The 19,883-nt window shown below is 38.6% G+C and overlaps 1 protein-coding gene across 1 annotated transcript in view; it reads right to left on the reverse strand.

The window, feature by feature from the left end:
• ak5 (adenylate kinase 5) overlaps positions 1-19,883 on the reverse strand; it is a 99,922-nt gene that overhangs the window by 3,184 nt on the left and 76,855 nt on the right. Inside the window, exons 11-12 of the mRNA XM_042429036.1 lie at positions 8,122-8,285; positions 84-200 (exon numbers count right to left, since the gene is read on the reverse strand). Coding sequence (XP_042284970.1) covers positions 84-200; positions 8,122-8,285 — 281 coding nt within the window. The remainder of the gene's footprint in view (positions 1-83; positions 201-8,121; positions 8,286-19,883) is intronic.

Here is a 19,883-nt window from a genome sequence, read left to right on the forward strand (position 1 = left end):
TTGTGTCTAATAGTTGATCACTTTTTTTTTCTTCTTTTATTCATGTTCCTGCTGTTTCTGTCTTATCACTCCGGTGCTCTGACCTTTGCCTCGTATTCCTCCGCCTGTCTCAGGTCTCTGGGGAAACCGCTGATCACAAGACCTTTCCCCTGTCGTACCGACGACGCCACCGCATCACACAGCAGCTCCATTAGTGTGTCCTGGAGATCACACACACACAACATACAAACATTAGTCACCATGTAAACACAAACATATATGAATAAACATGTGCTTATATTTGTTACATTCCTGTACACTTCAAGGCTGTCCTGTATTATTACCTAATCTTAAAGGCTCTTATCTAGTTTAAATTTATTATAAACTAGTATTTTTCTATCCTTTCTATCTTGATACAGAAAAATGTGGGTCATGGTACTTTCTCTGGCATAGATCTAGTAAAATATAACAGAGCTGCTACATGTTACATGTATGTGTAGTCTGTAGTATGCAAAGCAGCAGGGTCCATACATAATGAACAGAGAACTGAAAGACTGGACGGTTTAATCAGGAGCCTCTTGGGTCATTTTTCTCCTGCAGCCCTTCTTGTGCAGTAATCAGTCATGCATATATGCATTCATACGGGCTCATTTACTGTATATAAATAGCCTTTTATACAGTATATCCAAGTATATGTGTTGACAGTTAGATATGTGTTTATATGCTGTATGTAGGGCTCGAGACTGCGGGGTTGCTAGTTTAAATGCAGACCTGATTACAAGAATGTGTGTGAGGAATATTAATTAGAAATAAAGTCAGATCTTTAAAGTAGAAAATATCAAACAGTTCTAGCTTGTCATTTGTGAGGATTTGTTGTTATTCTTGGTCTAGTTTCATTATAATCATAAATTCAGTATGTTTGAAACAGGCAATTTGATGACATCACCTTGGGCTGTGATTGACAAACTGTGATTTTTCATTGTTTTCAGGCAATTTATGGACCAAATGATTGATCGATTAAATCAAGAAAATGCTGCAGATTAATTGATAATGAAAATAATCATTAGTTGCAGCCCCAGTAGACTTGGGTCTCTAGTTGAGGGTAATATTGTGTTTATTGGCTTCTTTGTGCTATTATTTTCCTGTAATACTGACTTAATTGGAAACTGACTTGCTTTTGTCACGTACAGAATAGACAATCACATTCATATTTTCTCTATAAACTGTATATTCAACAAAGCGTTCGAGGAACAATTCAACTCACAGCAATTAGTTTATGTAACAGCTTTCTATAGTGTACAATTCATATCATAATTACATACAGACTGCTGAGCTCCTGTTCTACTGTTTATGTCGCTGCACTTTGCTGCTCTCATCTCTGATGGATGATCATCAGTTACTTATTCTATCAGTGTGACCGTCTGGCCCCGCTTATGATTGAACGCCACATTACGGCTTTATTAAAGATTTGATCTGCTGTACCGAAATTAGGACTTCATGTACGTTCACAAAGTTTACAAAGTGCTTTGACGGACAAAGCAGAAGCAGGATACTCAGAAACAATTACAACAACAGACAGCCAAACAGTGAAGCCGTGCAGACACTCCTCCAACCCAAATACAATGGAAGTGAATGGATTTTTTTTTTTTTTTTGTGGAACTCAAATTATTAAAAAATACACTTAAAAAAATCTTTTTTTTTTACCCCAGAAACAGTGTTGCTGTCACTCTGGATAATCCACAGTCCTTGCTATGAACAGTTTTCATACGGTGCTATCTATTTGGTAGAAACTAGCTCCATTTAAAAACACAACAAAGTTTGATTCACCTCCACTTAATTGGCGAATACTTAATTAAAGGATGTCTTCCTTCAGAAATTATATCTCACAGCAGAAACATGTAATGCCTGACTCTTTAAAATATCACTTATCTCTGATATTTTTTAAAGAATAATATATCTTATAAAAGAGTTTGTGCATGCTTGTACAGTTAAATTATTATTTCACTGGAACTAAACTCACTACAGTCAGTTTATGTTCAGCTGAATGTTACATAAATGACTTGCAAACAGCTCCTGGTGGCAGGAGATATTCTTAAAGATTTATATTTCAAACTCTCCACTGCTCAACAACACATATTTCAGTCAATGGTTTTCATCTCTCGTCTCATCTTTTCTTTCTCTCGGAGGCGGCTGCCCTAACTGAGTCCAATTGTTGCTGCAGGTTAGAGTGAAACGCAGCTGCTCATCCACTGAACTGCTGCTGTTGTGAGTGTTTTATGCTGCTCTTTTCTTTCCAAGATTTCAACTGATAGAAGTTGGTGGTGGGAGAAGCAGGCCTGGTGACTCGTCTGTCTCAGTCCACAGATCAGCTCGGGGAAACGTGGGCAGAGAAACGTACATGAGTAACAACCAGCGCTGAAGTCTCCTTAACAGAGGCATTAAATCATCTGTGACTTTTATCTACTCCTGCTGCAGGCTAAAGAAGTGTAATATCGACGGGCTCTGACAGTTTTCATATTTTCACAACAGACAGGGGTAAAAAAAATCCAAGAGAAGCATCTAGTGAAGAAGTAATATATCACAAATCTTGTCATGGCAGGTTTGTTTTTTGGCTTGAGAATGAAGTTTTTTTTTTAGTCTTTGTAGGAGAAATGTGTTGACATCAGCAGGTTTGGTTGTAGGCACAAGAGGAGTGTTTTTTTTACTGTACATGGACAGTTTTCTTACAATCAGACAGAGTTTTGAGGCTAGAAATCTCACTGTTGTTGATTAACAACTTCATCCAGCAGATTTTAGAAGCTGGAGCCAATGAATATTTGGCTTTGTTGCTTGATCAATCACTTAATGCTGGAGTGCAGGACTTTTGTCTCCCCCTTCTGGCAGTGAGAGAAATTACAAAAACACTGTTGACACGTGCTTACGTCTGGTCCATCACTGCTGTCAGATGACATGACTCGTTTCACTATCAGAATTTGATCCATTTGGTCTGATAACATTTGGAAAGTCTAGAAGAGCTGCACAATTAAAATTATTTTACCCCCATTCAAGTTAGCAGAGAGCTAACTGGAAGTTAGCTGCTTGGATGGCGGAAGTCTCTGGTGGGCATGCTCTGCCCATAGAGCCTGTGTAGTATGCATTCATCTAGCCAATGCGGGAACCCGACACCAGATTAAAAATGGGCTTAATCAGCATTGTGTGAACTTGTTTGGTAAAGGCTTAAATGTAACAGAATGTAAAAGTTCTATCATCCTGCACATTTCCAGGTCTACATTTGTATTCTGGGGCTCCACTGGAATATCTTTGCATGATTTACAGTTCAAAAACTCCTTATTTATTTTATTCTGGCCCTTTACACAGCCCCTAAGTTCTGCTTTAGCTTCTGTCTCTTTAAGGACCCCCTCCAGATGAGCCCACTAAACAAACAATAGTAGTAGGATTTCACTTCTTTTTCTTATTTTTTACTCGAAATGGAAACTTCTCACATACATCTGTACATGTCCGAGGCTGAATCTGATCTGAAATATGCGAGTGGACAATGCGACCAACCTGTGGAACAACCTCAGTAACAAAGACTTCATTGCATTCATGAACAATTGATGTCGTCACAAGGAGGAAGTAGAGATAACATTACAAATAGAGCAGTTGAAGCCCTGGTTTTTGACTCTCAGGGAGCATTTTTACATACGTTAACCTCAAATTTTGGAACTTTGACCATGTTTAACATAGATATCCAATATCATAACAGTATAAAAATAACAGAAACTCACAAAAAGCATGATATGTCCCCTAGGATAAGCCTGGCATTATACTATGTTTTTCTTGTTGCCATGAAAATGCCAAAACCAACACAATAAATGTACATCTATATAAACTGGTCACAAATATATATTTTTTAAAAAGGGCTCAGTATTTGCTAAAAACAGCTGGACACTGTAGTTTTTGGCAAACGTTACTCATACAGAAGTAAATAGTTATTCTATTCGTCGTCAGGGACTATTTTCAGCTGTGGATTAATACACATTTGGTGCTCTGATGAGTGTTTACAGTAGCAGAGGATTGATATATAATGAAAGAACATGTCATCCATGTAATATGATTTGTTTTTAATAGTTTTTGGAAAACAATGAAGCTCTACAGCACAGAGGAATAAGATGTATCAGGTTTTGGATACACAGATAATATGTGTCATTGTTGGTTTTGGTCTTTCAGGATTTGTTGTAGATAAAAAAAATATTGCCAGTCTTACTCTTTAAACAATTAATCTATTATGTATTCTCCATTAATAGTTGAATCATTTCACAACTAGTCGACAGTTGTGTTTCCAAGTAACCAAACGGGCTGTGGTGACTTTATGAACATGACAAACATCCACGATCAGTAAATCCTCTGTGGACAGATAAAGGTTTAAAAAAAAAAAAAAAAAATCATTTTCTGTGAGGTTTGACAAATTGTGAGCAGACATCAGTTTGTCAGGCGGAGTAAATAACACGCTGCCAGACTAAATGTCTTCTCAAATTTGTTGCGTGTAGAGTCCAATCAATATTTGTGACTCATTCAAACTGACGGTCATTTATAAGAGTGATGTACACAAACACACACACAAACACACACACACACATGCCTCTGAACATGTGAAGCAGGATGTGTGCGTGAGTGATAGGCAGGGTGTATTTTGATGTGAAATGTCACAGACTCTATAACCGAGCAGTTCAATTAAAAAAGCACCCGAACAACCACAGGTATGACGCCGAGGATTAATAATCACCGGCAGCAAAATGGATCATGGTTCATAATCTCTGCAGCTGTAATGAGAAATGTGAATCGGGGAAAATGGGGACGAGAAAATAACAATTTGTCACCTCCACCTGCCACATGTCATGCCATAATGTGATTTAAGTCCCCTTGGGATGATATAAATATTTCAGGGGAAGGTGAGAAGTAAAATATTTACCTGCTACTTCGTACTTTTACAGGAGTAAATGGAACAGATGAGGATGAACCGCTGGTAAATATGATGTGACCTTTGTTTTAGCTATCTTAGCAAATGATTTAATTTAACAGTATTAATATTTAAGCCCCTCATTACCCATCATAAGTCTCTTGTTTGGACTGTATGGGGCTGTACAGACTGTGGTTGATGGACGTCTTCCCCACTCTCCTGTGTTTTGTTGCACCTTTTAGGGCACGACGTCTTACCGTAGCATTTTAACATGCAAACATTTGTATGAACCTATTTACTATACTGTATAGTGCACTATATTTACTGTCAGTCATTTTCTGAGTCTGAGTCTCAGAATTTTGAAGGAGTGCAGTTTGATTTATTAGGGCTGCAACTAACGATGATTTTCATTATTGATGGTTTAATTGTTTGGTCTATAAAGTGTCTGTAGTAGTGAAAGATGTCTGTTCTAACTATTAGAGCCCACGGTGACGTCTTCAAATGTCTTTGTTTGGTGCAATCAACAGTCCAAAACACAATGATATCGAGTCTCCTATCATGTATCAGAAAGAAAAGCTTCAAATCCTCAAATTTGGGAAGCTGTAACCAGGAATTGTTTGGCATCTCTGCTTAAAAAGCTTGATATTTTACAGATACAAAAATTACAGTTGTGCAGCTCAACATCTCTCAGTGATGAGAGCAAAATGATGTTTTAAAAGTGTCCAAAATCTCAATTTACTGCTCAGTATAGAGGAAACTATTGAGTGTGCATTATGTAAGGAATAGTAAATGAGTGAACAAGGCAGTGCTAGTGTTGTCACATTCACAGAGGTGTTGTCAGTTACTCTGACTAATGAGACTCGTCGTAGGATTCATCCTCTGGGTGCAATGAACGTCTCTACAGAATTTCATGGCAATCCATTCAGTAATTGTCGAGATATTTTACTCTGGACTGAAGTGTTCAACTGACAGACAAAAGACTGCCGTCCCTAGAGCCGCCTTATCTGCATGGCTGAAATGTGTGATTATGATAATGAATAAATGCTTGGTGCCGAGTCCCATTGCATTAAAAAAATAATTGTATTATTTAGAGTGCTTGTGCTGCTTAGGATTTTAAAAATGTATGACTCCCTCAGTCCTCTGTGGACAATTGAAGCGGCTCATTAAACTTTATAGAAAAAGAGTCTTGGACATGTTGCCTTCAAGCTTAATATAAAAGTTAAACTTATGGAAACACATTAGCGGTTTGAACAGGCTACGGCCATCATGACAGTAGTGGCGGTTTTCATAATATTGTGAGCTTGTTAACATAACCACTGGGAATTTTAATGAGCTGAAATCTTCCATAATCTGAAAACTCAACCAGGTGTCTGGACTGAAGTTTAATTCGGCTCCTGGCTTGTGTGGCTGGAGTCGACTCTTCCCCTCGTTCCTGATGAACATGTTTACGACTTCTCAGAAAATGTGTTTTCCTCTGGGAGTGTTTGGAGTTGTAGATAATTTATCTGGTTTACCCAGTCTGTCAGTGAATTACTGTGGCGGTTTCTAGACTCAGACGGCCATGCCAGCTCTGTCTGGTATGCGTAATGTGCAATCTCCGAGAAAGCCATTTTGAGAACACTTGACTGTTAAATATTTCAGCTCCCTCTTTTATTTATTTCACTCGGCCCCAGGCAGGAAAACATGTTATAGATGGTCTATCAGTATTTTCTGAGCCTGAGAGCTGTTGTGTGCTTTATCTTTCTGCGTCTTTCAGCAATTTCTAACTGAATTTCATCATCAGCTGCATGTCTTTAAGAAACGGTAAGCTATAAGATTGCTTTTAAAAATTATTATCATTCAGTTTTGTGCCCGGAGCTCATTGCTCTGTCCAGAGATCGCCTGTCAATCAAACAGTGTGGGCGGTTCTGTGACATCTGTGTCCTCAGATTTTCTGCTTGTACTTAATTCTCTATTTAGATTTTACTGTAAAGATTTCTCAGGAAGAAGGACGGGAGCCGTCAGATGCAAAAAAAAATGTGAGAATTTAACATGCTCAATTTGTGCATGAATACAGGCACTAAATGGCATAAAGAACACAGAAAAGACTTGGATCGGTTCTTGTTTAATCTAAACCCCTCAGGTAATATACGCTCATATAGTTCTGTATATTGTGTCTAATCACCTTATCTTGACATATTTTTGGCTTAGTGATTCCTCCATACTACATGTTTTTTGCATGTTCCACCCCCTACATATATTATATATATATGTATACATATTATATGTATATGTATGTACTGTATATTGTTCTTTTATTTAATATGTCACTGAGCTCGAAGGCAACATGTCGAATACTCTTTTTCCATAAAGCAAGCATCCCATTATTGTTTTGTAAGGCTGTAACTAACAATTATTTTCATTATGCATTAATGTTGTGATTATTTTCTCAATTAACTGATTAGTCATTTGGTCTGTGAAATAAAAAAAAAAGGCATTTACTATTTCTTAGAGCCTACAGTGATGCCTTCACTAATCAATGATCCACTAATCAATTTAATTGACTAATCATTGCAGCTCTATTGTCTTGTACATCGTTTCTCAGTGTGATATATTTCTAGAGAGACGTCAGAATAAACCTCTCGATGCTGCCTTGGGAAGAACGCCAAGCTTGAAACAAGTTGCAGCCAGAATAGCAGCTGCTGATCGAAGCCTTTTCTCTGTTCTTCTTGCCATTTAGTTCCTGTATTTGTTCATTTTTACTGAGTTTTTTTCCACTAACTCACTTGGAAAACACTTTCCTGTAGACAACTGTAAAGATTTAACATTTCTAAAATGTTTTCAGAGCCTAGAAAACCTTTTTGTTGGGGCATTGCCTGTGTGTATCAGATGAGTCAGCAGATTCAGAGAAAGAGACACTAAATTGTTTTTTGGCAAATGTGCTGAGTGATCAGAGCACCATCTTGTAAATCGGTATCCAGTTCCCATAACAAAGAGCCAAAGTCCTGACACAACCTGCTGCTCTTCTACTAGTTTTTGTAATTGAAAACAATCTTTCATTGAGGATTACAGTCATTTGTCTTGAGCGAAATTTCTTCCTGGGATCTATTGTCTATTGTAAAGATAAATGAGTAAATAAATGAGTTCTAGTTTCACTTTAGCTCTCTATACATCATGATTGTGGCACATAATCTTTGGCGGTGTGACCGGAGCACCACACTGACCTCAGGCAGAGGCTCTCCTCTCTCCAGGACGTCCCGCAGGTGGCGTCCCCTGTCGCTGTGAGACTGCAGCTCGTTACACAGCAGGTCACCCAGGGTGACACGACGCAGGCCGAACCTCTCCTCCATCCGCTCACACTGCAGAGCCTTCCCTGAGCCTGGACCGCCTGAGAGCACAGACCACACACACACACACACACACACACACACACACACACACACACAAAAAAAAAACTTCATCTTCATCCTCACAGAGAAGTAATCACTGAGACAGAACATAAAATGAGACAAGGATGACGAGGAGGAAATTGACCGTTGAAAGAAGAACATGAAAGAGGGAGACAAAAGGAAATGGACGAGTGTGTGTGTGTGAGTGTGTGTGTCGATGTGAGAGAGATGTGAGTATTGATGGAAAAGGTGATGTGATGTGGGGGAGCGGGCAGAGTTAAAGAGGGAGGACAGGAAAGAAGAAACAGATAGCAGGTGGGTAGATGAACTCTGTGTGTGTGTGTGTGTGTGTGTGTGTGTGTGTTTGTATTTGCGTGTATGTGTGTCTGAGTCATTGCCTGAGGCTCAGAGCCAGGTTATCACAGACGATTATCATCTTTTCTCCTCTAACTGAATCTACCTGCCCTAAAACCATGTTTTAACACCACACACACACACACACACACACACACACACACACACGATTCTACGTCTGTACTAATGAGGAACGTCATTGACAAAATGAATTCCCACACGTTAATACTCACAATATAGGCCTAATCCTAAACCTTACAGTAATAAGGGGAAAGCTGCACACTCATAACAGTCTCTTTGTTGTAGTTCTATGAATCAGCATTTCCATCTGACTAAAATAAACAACACTGGCAAAGTAAGCGTTCACCCAAACAAAAACAACAACAAGAACAAACCCCCACATGAGATTGCTGAACATTTCATCCAAAACCACAAGCATTAATCTGCCGCTTCAACAGCCTCCAGTCCTCTGGCTCTCCACCAGATTTTGAAACCTGCCTGCAGGGATTTACTCCCATTCTGGCACAAAAGCATCAGTGAGGTATTTAGCAATAATGCAGCGTTTATGTCGCATTGGAATTATTGGAATTATGAGATTACGGCTTGTCCAAGTTGTAATTACGACTAAGAAACAGATTTTTCCGAAAGCTCCGATATATCCGACTCATAATATGGAAGTGCCTGAAAGTCAAGCAATTGGGGACACCTCACGCCAGCCAAAGTCTGTCTTTCAAGGAGATTAAACCTACATTTACTGGATATGTTGTTATGTTGTCAACAAAGTATTCAACCCTCAACCCTTGCCCTGTGACGTGGATCCTCACACGTAAACATGGAAATCTTTCCGGTCTCTACCATCCATCCCGGTGGACGTGAACATACACTCTGACTCACAGCTGACGTTCAAGTTCAGCCCAAAGGTTATTGGCTTTGAGCATGGGGGCACTTTCATGTTAAATTATAAAACATTGTCATGAAGTTGGACATATTGTCTAAAGTATCTTTGTGAAAAACAGCACCAGACTAAAAGTATGTGAACAGGGGTGATATAGTATATCTTTTATGTAAACATGTGTAAAAACATGTAAAAAAGCACATAGAGCTGAAACCATTAGCTGTTTAATTGACAGCTATTTTAACCTTTTATTATTATTTCTTTTTTTGCTGCAGTGTAGGACTTTTACATATAAATTAACGTCTGTTACATTTAACGAGTTCACACAATACTGATTAAGTGTATCACTGCCAGATAAATCTTTCTGTATTTCACAATATACAGAGTTTTTACATCTGGTGTCTGGTATGACATTCGAGTGTTGGCGCACTGATACTGATGCGTTTTATATCAACCAGCAATGATTGGTTTCATCTCAGATTTGCTGGGAAAATTACGTCATGTTTGGCATCCCGATGACTCGGCCCTCAGGTCTCTTCATCAGACTGCAAGGCATACTGGATATACGTGGCTAAAAGCTGTTGTAATTTTTGCTGTTGGACTGTTAATATGTTTTAATATTTTTTCAGGTGATAAAGTAACCATACAGATTCCCAGTATGTGGTAAGTTTATCCAAATAACGCCAATTTGGAAATTTACTCCGATGTTTTCGGAGCTGCTGGCTGAGTGAGACCAACGGTCGGCAGATGTCATAACGGCATGTGTCGACAGTGTTTTTGTAATTATTCTCACTACCAGAAGGGGGGAGACAAAAGTTCTGCACTGCAGGTTTTAAACCGGATTAATTGGTTAACATCACCCAGTTCTCACATAGCTTATGTGATAGCAAACTAAATATAAATTCCAATGTTTTGGACCATAAACAAGCAACTTGAAAATGCAACCTTAGACTCTTGGAAACTTGTGGGGAATTTTTACTATTCACTGACATTTTATGATTTCCAGTACAGTATAACAGCAGAGAGGAACTGCAAATACACATCATGTCTCAGGAGGTTCAACTCACAAGGCCAGTTAATCTAAATTTCAGATGGTCTCAGAGAGGGGAACCCACAGCGGCAGTTTATATAGGAGGTTTGATATTGACTAACTAGAGAAGTTACTAACAAGCTTCATGGGGATTTTGCTTTCAAGTTAATCTAATTAATCAATAATGAAAATAATAATTAGTTGCAGCCCTAAAATGTACAATAACCTAATCCTAAACTTAACCTTATCTATAAAACCAGGTCTTAATGCTCAAACTGGCCTTTGACTTTAACTCTCCAGGTCTAAAACTCAACCTGGTCCTCACAAAGATAGAAGTACAAGAACACACACAACCAGCATGTATGCACACAAGACACAAGATCACAAAGCAAAAAGATAAACGCCCTATTTTACCATCAGTAATTACATTTAGTATTTTCTCTCAAATAATTCAGAAACATTTCTGCAGTCTCAGCAGTCTGTTGCACTGCTGCGACGACTGCAGGTGTTTTATCGCAGGTTAACTGAATTACACGGCCATGAAGCTGCGTGAAGCATCGCGGTAACGTGGTGATTTATCATCACAGGCCTTGAGCTCAGTAATAAAACTCAGCCTGTGTCTCATATTCATCAGTATTCTCCTTGAGTCTGAGTGCCTCTGCCCTCAGCCAGCATCCAAAAACAAACGTCCTCATCACCATTTCCTCAGAGAGCACGGACAGATACGAGTAGGGCTCGACTCACCGTGCCGCCTCTCACCCGGGGATGATCGTGAAGTCTGAGGAGGTCCATAATAAATCGAGGAGGGATGTTTATGTATTCATTCACTGTGCATTCAGCACATATTCGCTGATTTAATTCATTTCACCTGCCTCAAAGTGCTGCACAACCTCCCCTACGCCCACTCTCTGGAAGTATTCCTCTCCTGACTGACACCTCAGGCAGGAAGTAAAATAATGACCCACCAGGCCTGAAGCAAAATCCCCATGAAGCTTGTTAGTAACTTCTCTAGTTAGTCAGGTCAATATCAAACCTCCTATATAAACTGCCTCTATGGGTTCCTCTCTCTGAGACCATCTGAAATTTAGATTAACTGGCCTTGCGAGTCGAACCTTCTGAGACCTGATGTGTATTTGCAGTTCCTCTCTGCTGTTATACTGTACTGGAAATCATTTTGTGCTCCCACTTTGACTTGAGTTAGTTTTCAGGTTTTCCACCAAGGTTAAACGCCTTATTTACCATGAAACTCAATAAAGTTTTGGAGCTCAGGAAAAGCTGGACTATTATATCTTGAATTAGTTTAAAATGTCTTCCAATTAGACCAACAAAACTAAAGGAAGCTGTATATCCTTTCAGACATGTTTGTCGGATGGTGGAAAAGCCCATTAGACGCACCTTTCCGGCGGCGGATAAGGGCGGGCTGTGCATTTTATGTAACAAGCAGACATCGACACTCACTTCACACAGTGATCGGCCAGCTGCGTGGAGGTGAGAGAGGAGTCAGGGTTTCATCTTCTCTCTCTAGCTCTCCTTTTTCATTCATGACACAACTATTTGTGTCACTTTTTATGTGAACAATTTACAATTTCATTTAGCAGACGCATTTATCCGAAGCGATGTACATCTGAGAGCTGATACAACACAAGCAGGGATCAAGTCAGGAGAGAACAACACGAGTAAACAGCCGAGTGCAACACTATGACACTATGAAAACAATGAACCAAAATATTGGACAAATTATATTATAATAATTATAATTGGACTTTTACCTGATGATGGCATCAGATGAAAAGTGAAAGGATTAACAAAGTTATTACAAATCATCTTGATGGGTCATGGATGTCATCTGTACCAAATTTCATGGAATCTTTTTTGATTTCTTTACTATATTTTGTGATTTAAAACACTTTGTTACTAGATATTACCAGACTATAGGCTCAATGATTTGATGAGACTAATCTTAGAAGATTATTTTCAGCCAAAACTATTATGATCCAATATTTGGCAACTGTAAATTTGTATTCATGTCTTGCTTTGATGTAAAAATCTAAACCTAAAAAAAAAAAAAGAGAAATAAAGAACAAATGCTTCAGTTCTTCAAGTCAGGTAAATTGTTCAGCATCAGCAGGCGTTTATACACTGCTGAGCACTTTCTAGTTTCTCTTTTGATGCTCAGGTAGGTGTTGGTTTAGATTGGAGGAGTTTAAACTACCCCACATGTGTGAACAGTTCTGTCACAGCGCTATCCTTGGAAAGCGTCAAAGTGACAGACTGAATATATTAGAGAGAGATGGAGCAGGAGACAGAGATGGAGACAAGAGACAAAAACACAGCAAAGAGGGCAGAGGACTATATAGACAGAAAATCTCTCTAGTAATTTAATTTTGAATCCAGCCATGCTACATTATTCTATTTTTCTCGAAGCATCTGCAGGTAATACTTTTATATAAAAATAAAAATCATCTAATCCATAAATTGGCTGCAGTGGAGACGAGCTTCTCGCCTCCACTAATTAAGATGCCCCAGTTATCCGTGTCCTTTTCAGATGTTGGTGAACCTAAAAGCGAAACACAAAATGTACTTCAAAACATCAACGAGTCAAGGCTGCGTTGAATGAGCCTGGATTCCCAAACGGTGGTTATGAAGGTTTTTTCTTCTCCTCAGTCAACATGTACCAATAAGAAGAGACTGATTACTTTGAAGGGTGTTGCTTACTGATGTCAAATTAAAGGATAACAGATTGTAGTAACGTGGACTTAACGTCTGGACATCAGCCTGTTTCTGCAGAGACCTGGGGTCTGGGTTTGTGCTCACTGTCGTCTTGTCTGTTGTTTTTGAGCCAGAAATTGTGAATTTGGGCAGCAGAGTGGAGCCGAGGTGAGAACAACCACCACGGCTGCATGTTGAGACCCAGCAGACAATCCCCTGACATACACCTCTTTATGCCTTATTATCCTCTTAATGGGAGAAAAATGTAAAAAATCTCATATGGGATATGAATAGTTAACTATTCAGAAAGAACTGCAAGCTAATGATTTTTATTATCAATCTTTCTTTGGTTTTATTAATTAATTGTTTAGCCTATAATAGAATCCATCCATCATCATCTGAGTAACAATTAAAACCCCCAAAGGCATTTAGTTTATAACAATGCAATGTGAGAAAAGCTGCCAATGTTTAGCATTTTGATTTGCTAACTGCTAAAACAATTAAATGATTATTAAATGAAAATTGTGCTTATTATTTTTTTTAGTAAATTGCCTTCTGGACTAATCATCTAATCCTGTCAACATAATTAAACCTGTAACCTCTTGAGGGAAGAAAACGACATCTTTAGGCAGTTCCTCATTGCCTGTTAAGGTTAAAGGACTTGGTTGGTTAATTTTCTATATTTTTCTTATTGTTAACAAATCTCATGTGCAGAGCCGAACCAACAATGAACTGATCTACTTACAAGTATTGTGTGTATCCAAAGTCTGATATATCTTATTCCTCTGTGCCTCCGTTGTAGTCCAGAAACTATAACAACATGTCAGTGAGCCACACCGCTGCACTGGGTGACATGTTCCTTCATCACAAAGAGTTTGGGCAGTTTGGTTTGTGTAGAAACGGTTACATTAACATGTTGTGCTACATATCACGAAACTCTTGCCCAAACTCTTTGTGATGAAGGAACACGTCACCCAGTGCAGCGGTGTGACTCATTGGTGTGTTTTTAATAGTTTTTGGACAACAACAAAGGCCTACGGCACAGAGGAATAAGATATATCAGGCTTTGGATACACACACAATACTTGTAATTAGCATGAGTTAATTGTTGGTTTGACTCTACACATAAGATTTGTTGACAAAAAGAAAAATATAGAAAATCGCCAGCCTTATCTTTTAAAGTTTACTGTTGGCGACAAATTCCCTGAAAAGACCAAAATCAAACAATGAATTGAAAGTTAAGAGTTTCTCTGTGCCATAGAGCTCCATTGTTATCTAAAAACCATTAAAAACAAATCAGCGAGGCAAACATTTACACTGTGTGAAATTCTTCCTCATAACAACGATCACATACTCTGTAGTTCAGTCTCTCAAACGCCGTCCTGCTGCCGTAAATAAACACTAGAACTCCAAATGTGTATTAATTCACGAGTGAAAATAATCCCTAACAAATGGACTATTTACTTCTGTTTGAGTAATGTTTGCTGGAACTACATTGCCCAGCTTTTTAAAGGAAATTACTGAGCCTTTTTAAAAACGAAACTACCGATGTGAGCCAATGTTCTCGGGGCTGAGAGCCACAGACAAGATCACAAAGTGTTGAGAGACAAATTTAAACCATTGTAGGTTTTTGGTCTTTTCATAGGATTTGACGATAATTACAGAAATATAGAATAACAGCAGCCTTATCTCTTCATGCTCAGCTGTGGTGGTCGCTGCTTGTTAATGACATTCTTCATACTCTCAAAATTTTGGCTCTCACCAAAGAAGCAAAATTGCTATTTCATGATTACATTACACATTAGGAAACGACTGCATTACCTCACACACCGACAGCAGATTTTTCACTACTCAAACATAAGTGTGATTACGAGGTTGGAAATGGTTCTGCAGAGAGGAGAGAAATATAAATGAGGAAGATGGAAGTGAAAGAGCACTGGGATAAGAACATGAAGGAGAGACAAGAGTACAGAGAGAAGAGGAAAAAACTAAAAGCATAGACAGCAGTGAAAGCTCACATTAGCATTTCCCTCAGGCATTATCAGTAAGCACCACTACAGAAGACTCCTTCAACGTTCCCCCCAATAGTTTAAAACTTCTCTATCCCACCTTTTTTTAATCAAAGTGGTTTTAGAAACAGAAATGCATATATTAGCTTTTTTAACAGATGTTACTGGTTGTTGTTGATGTTGAATTATAATTTAACATACAGATCCTTCGGTGTCTGCATAGAGATGCACCGGGCTTTCAACTAACTCCATCGTTAACCCACCCGCAGTGATTTAAGACGCTTTGAGCATTAGTCCCACTGGAGGACCGAGGACCCGCCATCCATAAGAATTTTCCCTACTGTCAATACTCATGTTAAGGTTTTCTTTTAATGGTATATCTTCAACATTTCTCAACACAGAAGTGTCCTTGATAACGCAACAATACGACAGGTCAATGTTATGGCCGTCAGTTTTAATTATTTCTCCTTTGATTTTGTCAGTTTTGGATAGAGGAAGACTCTACAATACCCATGAGCCTCAGCCACTGTTGCTATGGAGAAGAAGCCAGACCATAATGTGGAAACCTTGCTCCACATGGTAGGCCCTAACTCTCCTAGATGAATAATACAAACTGGTCTTAGACTGGAAACAGAGGTTTATATATTGTTGATATAGTGGTTACCACCTCATTTTGAATTTGTTCATTTTTATTTTTCAAACATGTATTCATAATAATTTGAAATGTAAATGTTCACACACTTATTGATTAAAAAAGGTTTGGGTATTGTGTGCATATTGCAAAATATACATTACTATTGTTGTTATTTTTATTTTGATTGGCGATTAGTAAAAAAGGAAGGAAGGAATAATTAGATAAAGATCATAGTAAATAATGAAATGATCACTTTGTTACCACAGTGTTACAGTTAGGAAGTGATCGTAAGTTTTTGGAAAACTGTCCCGACTTGTAGTTGGAAACATGAAATGAACATCGGTATTTACACCATCTGAACTGTGCCACTGCTCCGGGTCATAATGACTACGGCCACTAGATGGTGTCTGTCACTAAAATGCAACAATATGTCGTCATTGGGCGACTGACATTGTAACTTATTGTGTTGTTTTTTCTTGCGAGGACAGTCTTGCTTAATGATAGATTTATAAATAGCTGGTAGGTTACCTGCATCTCCCCCAAAGTCACACATCAGCAGCGGCAGAGGTGGCTGAGGAAAGAGCATCGGAGGGACACAGTGTTGGCGAGGGGACAAGAACATATTATGTACAGTAGAAGTGAAGGGTCATTATGCTGCGTCAGGGAGTCTTGAGCCAGTGTTTTTCAAAGTCAGCATGAGGTGGTGAGAAAGACGACCTGTCCTCTCAGATGGAACAAAACTGATCATACAGGCAAGCTTCACTTTGTCAGGTAGACCTCCCTGCTCACACGAACATATGAGTCATAATGTAGTTAAGTCACTGACTGTATTCATGCTGACTGTGTCACATAGTTTAGGAGTCATTTTTAGTTTCACTTCCACTACATTATTTAGTTCTTGCAGTTGTTTCTTGTTGAGAAACACTTTGTAACTTGGGTATAAAAAGGCTCTTGAAAATATAAAAATACTGAGAATAAAGCATCTCAGAAACCTTTTCATGTGATTTTTATATATTTTTGTGTCCGGTTTTCCCAGAACTGTGCAGTGGCAGAGCTGTGTCCAAAACAGTTTTGTAGATTCAACATCCATCGTCCTTTCTGGGGGTGTTCCACCGAAATGAAGACAAACAGACTACTTCTGATTGTCCAACCCTGACAATGAATTTGGACAATTTGGAAGTTTTTGAAGATTGTTGGACAGCCAAGCTTCTTTCAAGGTAGGAAGACACCATATTTTTAAAGCTTGTAGTTTCCTTACGCTCAACGGAAAGCTTTTCAGCTCATATTTTGGGGTTTGACAGTTTAACTGGTGGTTACCTTACAGATTGCAACCAAATGAATACCCCTCCCCTTCCAAGCATGTAGGAGAACCTATGGTGGCCACAAAACTCATGAAAAACGCGAAAGGCCCTCTCTAGAGCGGGTGTTTGGTTTGTCCATTCTGGGCTACTGTAGAAACATGGCGGTGCCTCCGTAGAAGAGGACCCGCTCCCTACGTAGATATAAAGGGCTCATTCTAAGGTAACAAAAACACAATGATATTTATTTTCAGGTGATTATACACTAATTAAAACATACTTATGAATGTTATTTTCCATTTCTGCCAAGTCTGTTCCGCTAGATGCCCCTAAATTCTACACATTGCGCCTTTAACTGTTTTGAATAACTCTCATCGCTCTCCAGTCGCAGCAGGCAGCTGTTTTCAGTGAAAAATATAAAACCCACTTTACTCTACCTGTCAGGCACCAATGTCAATAAGTGTATCTGTTGGCAGACTAGTGCTGGTTCTACAAACATCCTGCAGGCAGAGAAGTGGGTATTAAAAAGTTAGAGAAATCAGAGGAGATGATGATGATGGTTAGAGCGTGAAAATAACAGCTCAGTGCATCAGAAACAATCAAAAGTTAAAGCAGTTACCCACAGCAGGAGAAACCGATGCTTTGCTAAATTCTTATCAGCTGAGAGAAAGAAGATAAGTCGTGTAATCATGTAAAGTCTCCAACAGAGGAGTGGAAAACCATTTCTGGCTGTGATGAAATTCAGTTCAGGCTGACACTATGATCACAGTTTGGTGTAAACAATGAAATTATGTATAATCTGTTATGCTATATTATGTATAGTCAGTATGGCTGACATTTTATTAAACGGTATAAAATCTGCTCATGATGACAGATTTGTGTCTAGGTGACAGTTGTTATACGACATTTTCCACCAATTATCTGCTCCTGCTGAGAAAAACTCTTTGTTTGGTTCAACATAGGGGATTTGTCTTGTGAGTATCCATGAAAAGGGGTTTTAACACCAACATGCATATCTGATCTATAATCTGCCTGGGTGTGACAGCGAACACACACACACAAACACACACACACACACACACACACACACACACACACACACACACACACACACACACACACACACACACACACACACTCAGTACTCATTAAGTAATCTTTTAATGGTTGTTTCTTTAGTGTTTTTCCACTGTAGCAGAGTGAGTGGTGGTTAATGGAGACTCTGAGTGTTCCTTCATCTCTCTGTCCTGTCTTCGACTAACAGACTGGGCTACGCTGCCTCACTGCACAATCACAGCATACTAATTGATCACAAAAAAACATCACACACTGCCTCCACAGGGGGGAAAATAGATAAGTATGTTTACTCATCTGTTGCACCTGAGCACAATTTTGAGGCGCGACTGTTTATATTTGTGTATTTTTGTTGTGTGATATGTTTTATTTAAGTACATTTTAGAAGGGAAGGTTGTTTTTATTCCTTTAGGCAGTGCTGGATGCACGTCACTTATAGGTAAAAGGCAACTGGAAACCAACATTAGAGAAAAAGTAATGTAGAGCTGAAACAACAGAAGATAAATTGGCAATTATTTTTTATAATCAATTAATCGTTTAAGTAATTTTTCTAGCAAAAATGCAGAATATTCATTGTTTCCAGCTTCTTTATTGTGAAGATTTGCTTCTTTTCTTTGACACACGTGATAGTAAATTGAATATCTTTGGGTTGTAGACCAAGAACAAGCACTGAAGACATCACCTTGGGCTTTAGGACATCATGATGATCATTTAATAAACCAAACGATTAGTTGATTAATCAACAAAATAATTGGGAGATTAAATTATTGTTAGTTGCCTAAAGTAGTGCCTGCATACTGATGGCAGCCCAAATATTTATTTAAAATAGATAACATTACTGATCCCAGCTGGATCTTTATTGTGGTTCCAGAAACCTTTATTGTCAGCCACATTTTTTCAGTGATTCAAATATGTCTGGTGATGTTTCCTCCGCTTGGAGAAACAATTGACCAATCATAGCTTTGTAAGCAGGATTAAAAAAAAGAGTACATCATCTTCCTGTGGCAGAGATTTCCACAAAAACAGCGTGTGGACGAGGCAGACGTAGCTGTGCAGGTTGTTGTGAGTCCATTTCCAGAGATAACTACTCTAAAATCAGCGTATTTCCTCGATCCTAACATGAACACAATGTCAGGCTGACTGAATGAAGGGAAATAAAATGGCAATTTTATATGATTGTCATGACAGATGATGATGATGATGATGATAGTCTGATCAGGGTAAAACATACACTCAGTTGCCAGTTTGTTAGGTACACGTAGCTAAAACTAATGTGGTCTATTACAACATCCCTGCAAGAATAAGATACCCTTTATAGAAGGTATAATGTTCAGCTTTTGTTGAAATTGTTTTCTAAGGATGTTAATTCAACTTTATGGTTATTTTGGAGACTGTAGTTTATAAAGCTGTAAAATTGCACAGACAGATGATTTTAATCTTTCATCCACCCCATTTATATTACTGAGTGGAAAAACACCTCTCAGTGTATCACTGAGGACAGTTCAACAGCACCACAAACTACATCCTCCAAAAATAACTTAAAGGACAGGTTCACAGTTTTCTGTCTTAAAACAACAGTCAGGTGTTTTAAATG

Source organism: Thunnus maccoyii, chromosome 12 (assembly GCF_910596095.1).
Source record: "Thunnus maccoyii chromosome 12, fThuMac1.1, whole genome shotgun sequence".
NCBI lineage: Eukaryota > Metazoa > Chordata > Actinopteri > Scombriformes > Scombridae > Thunnus > Thunnus maccoyii.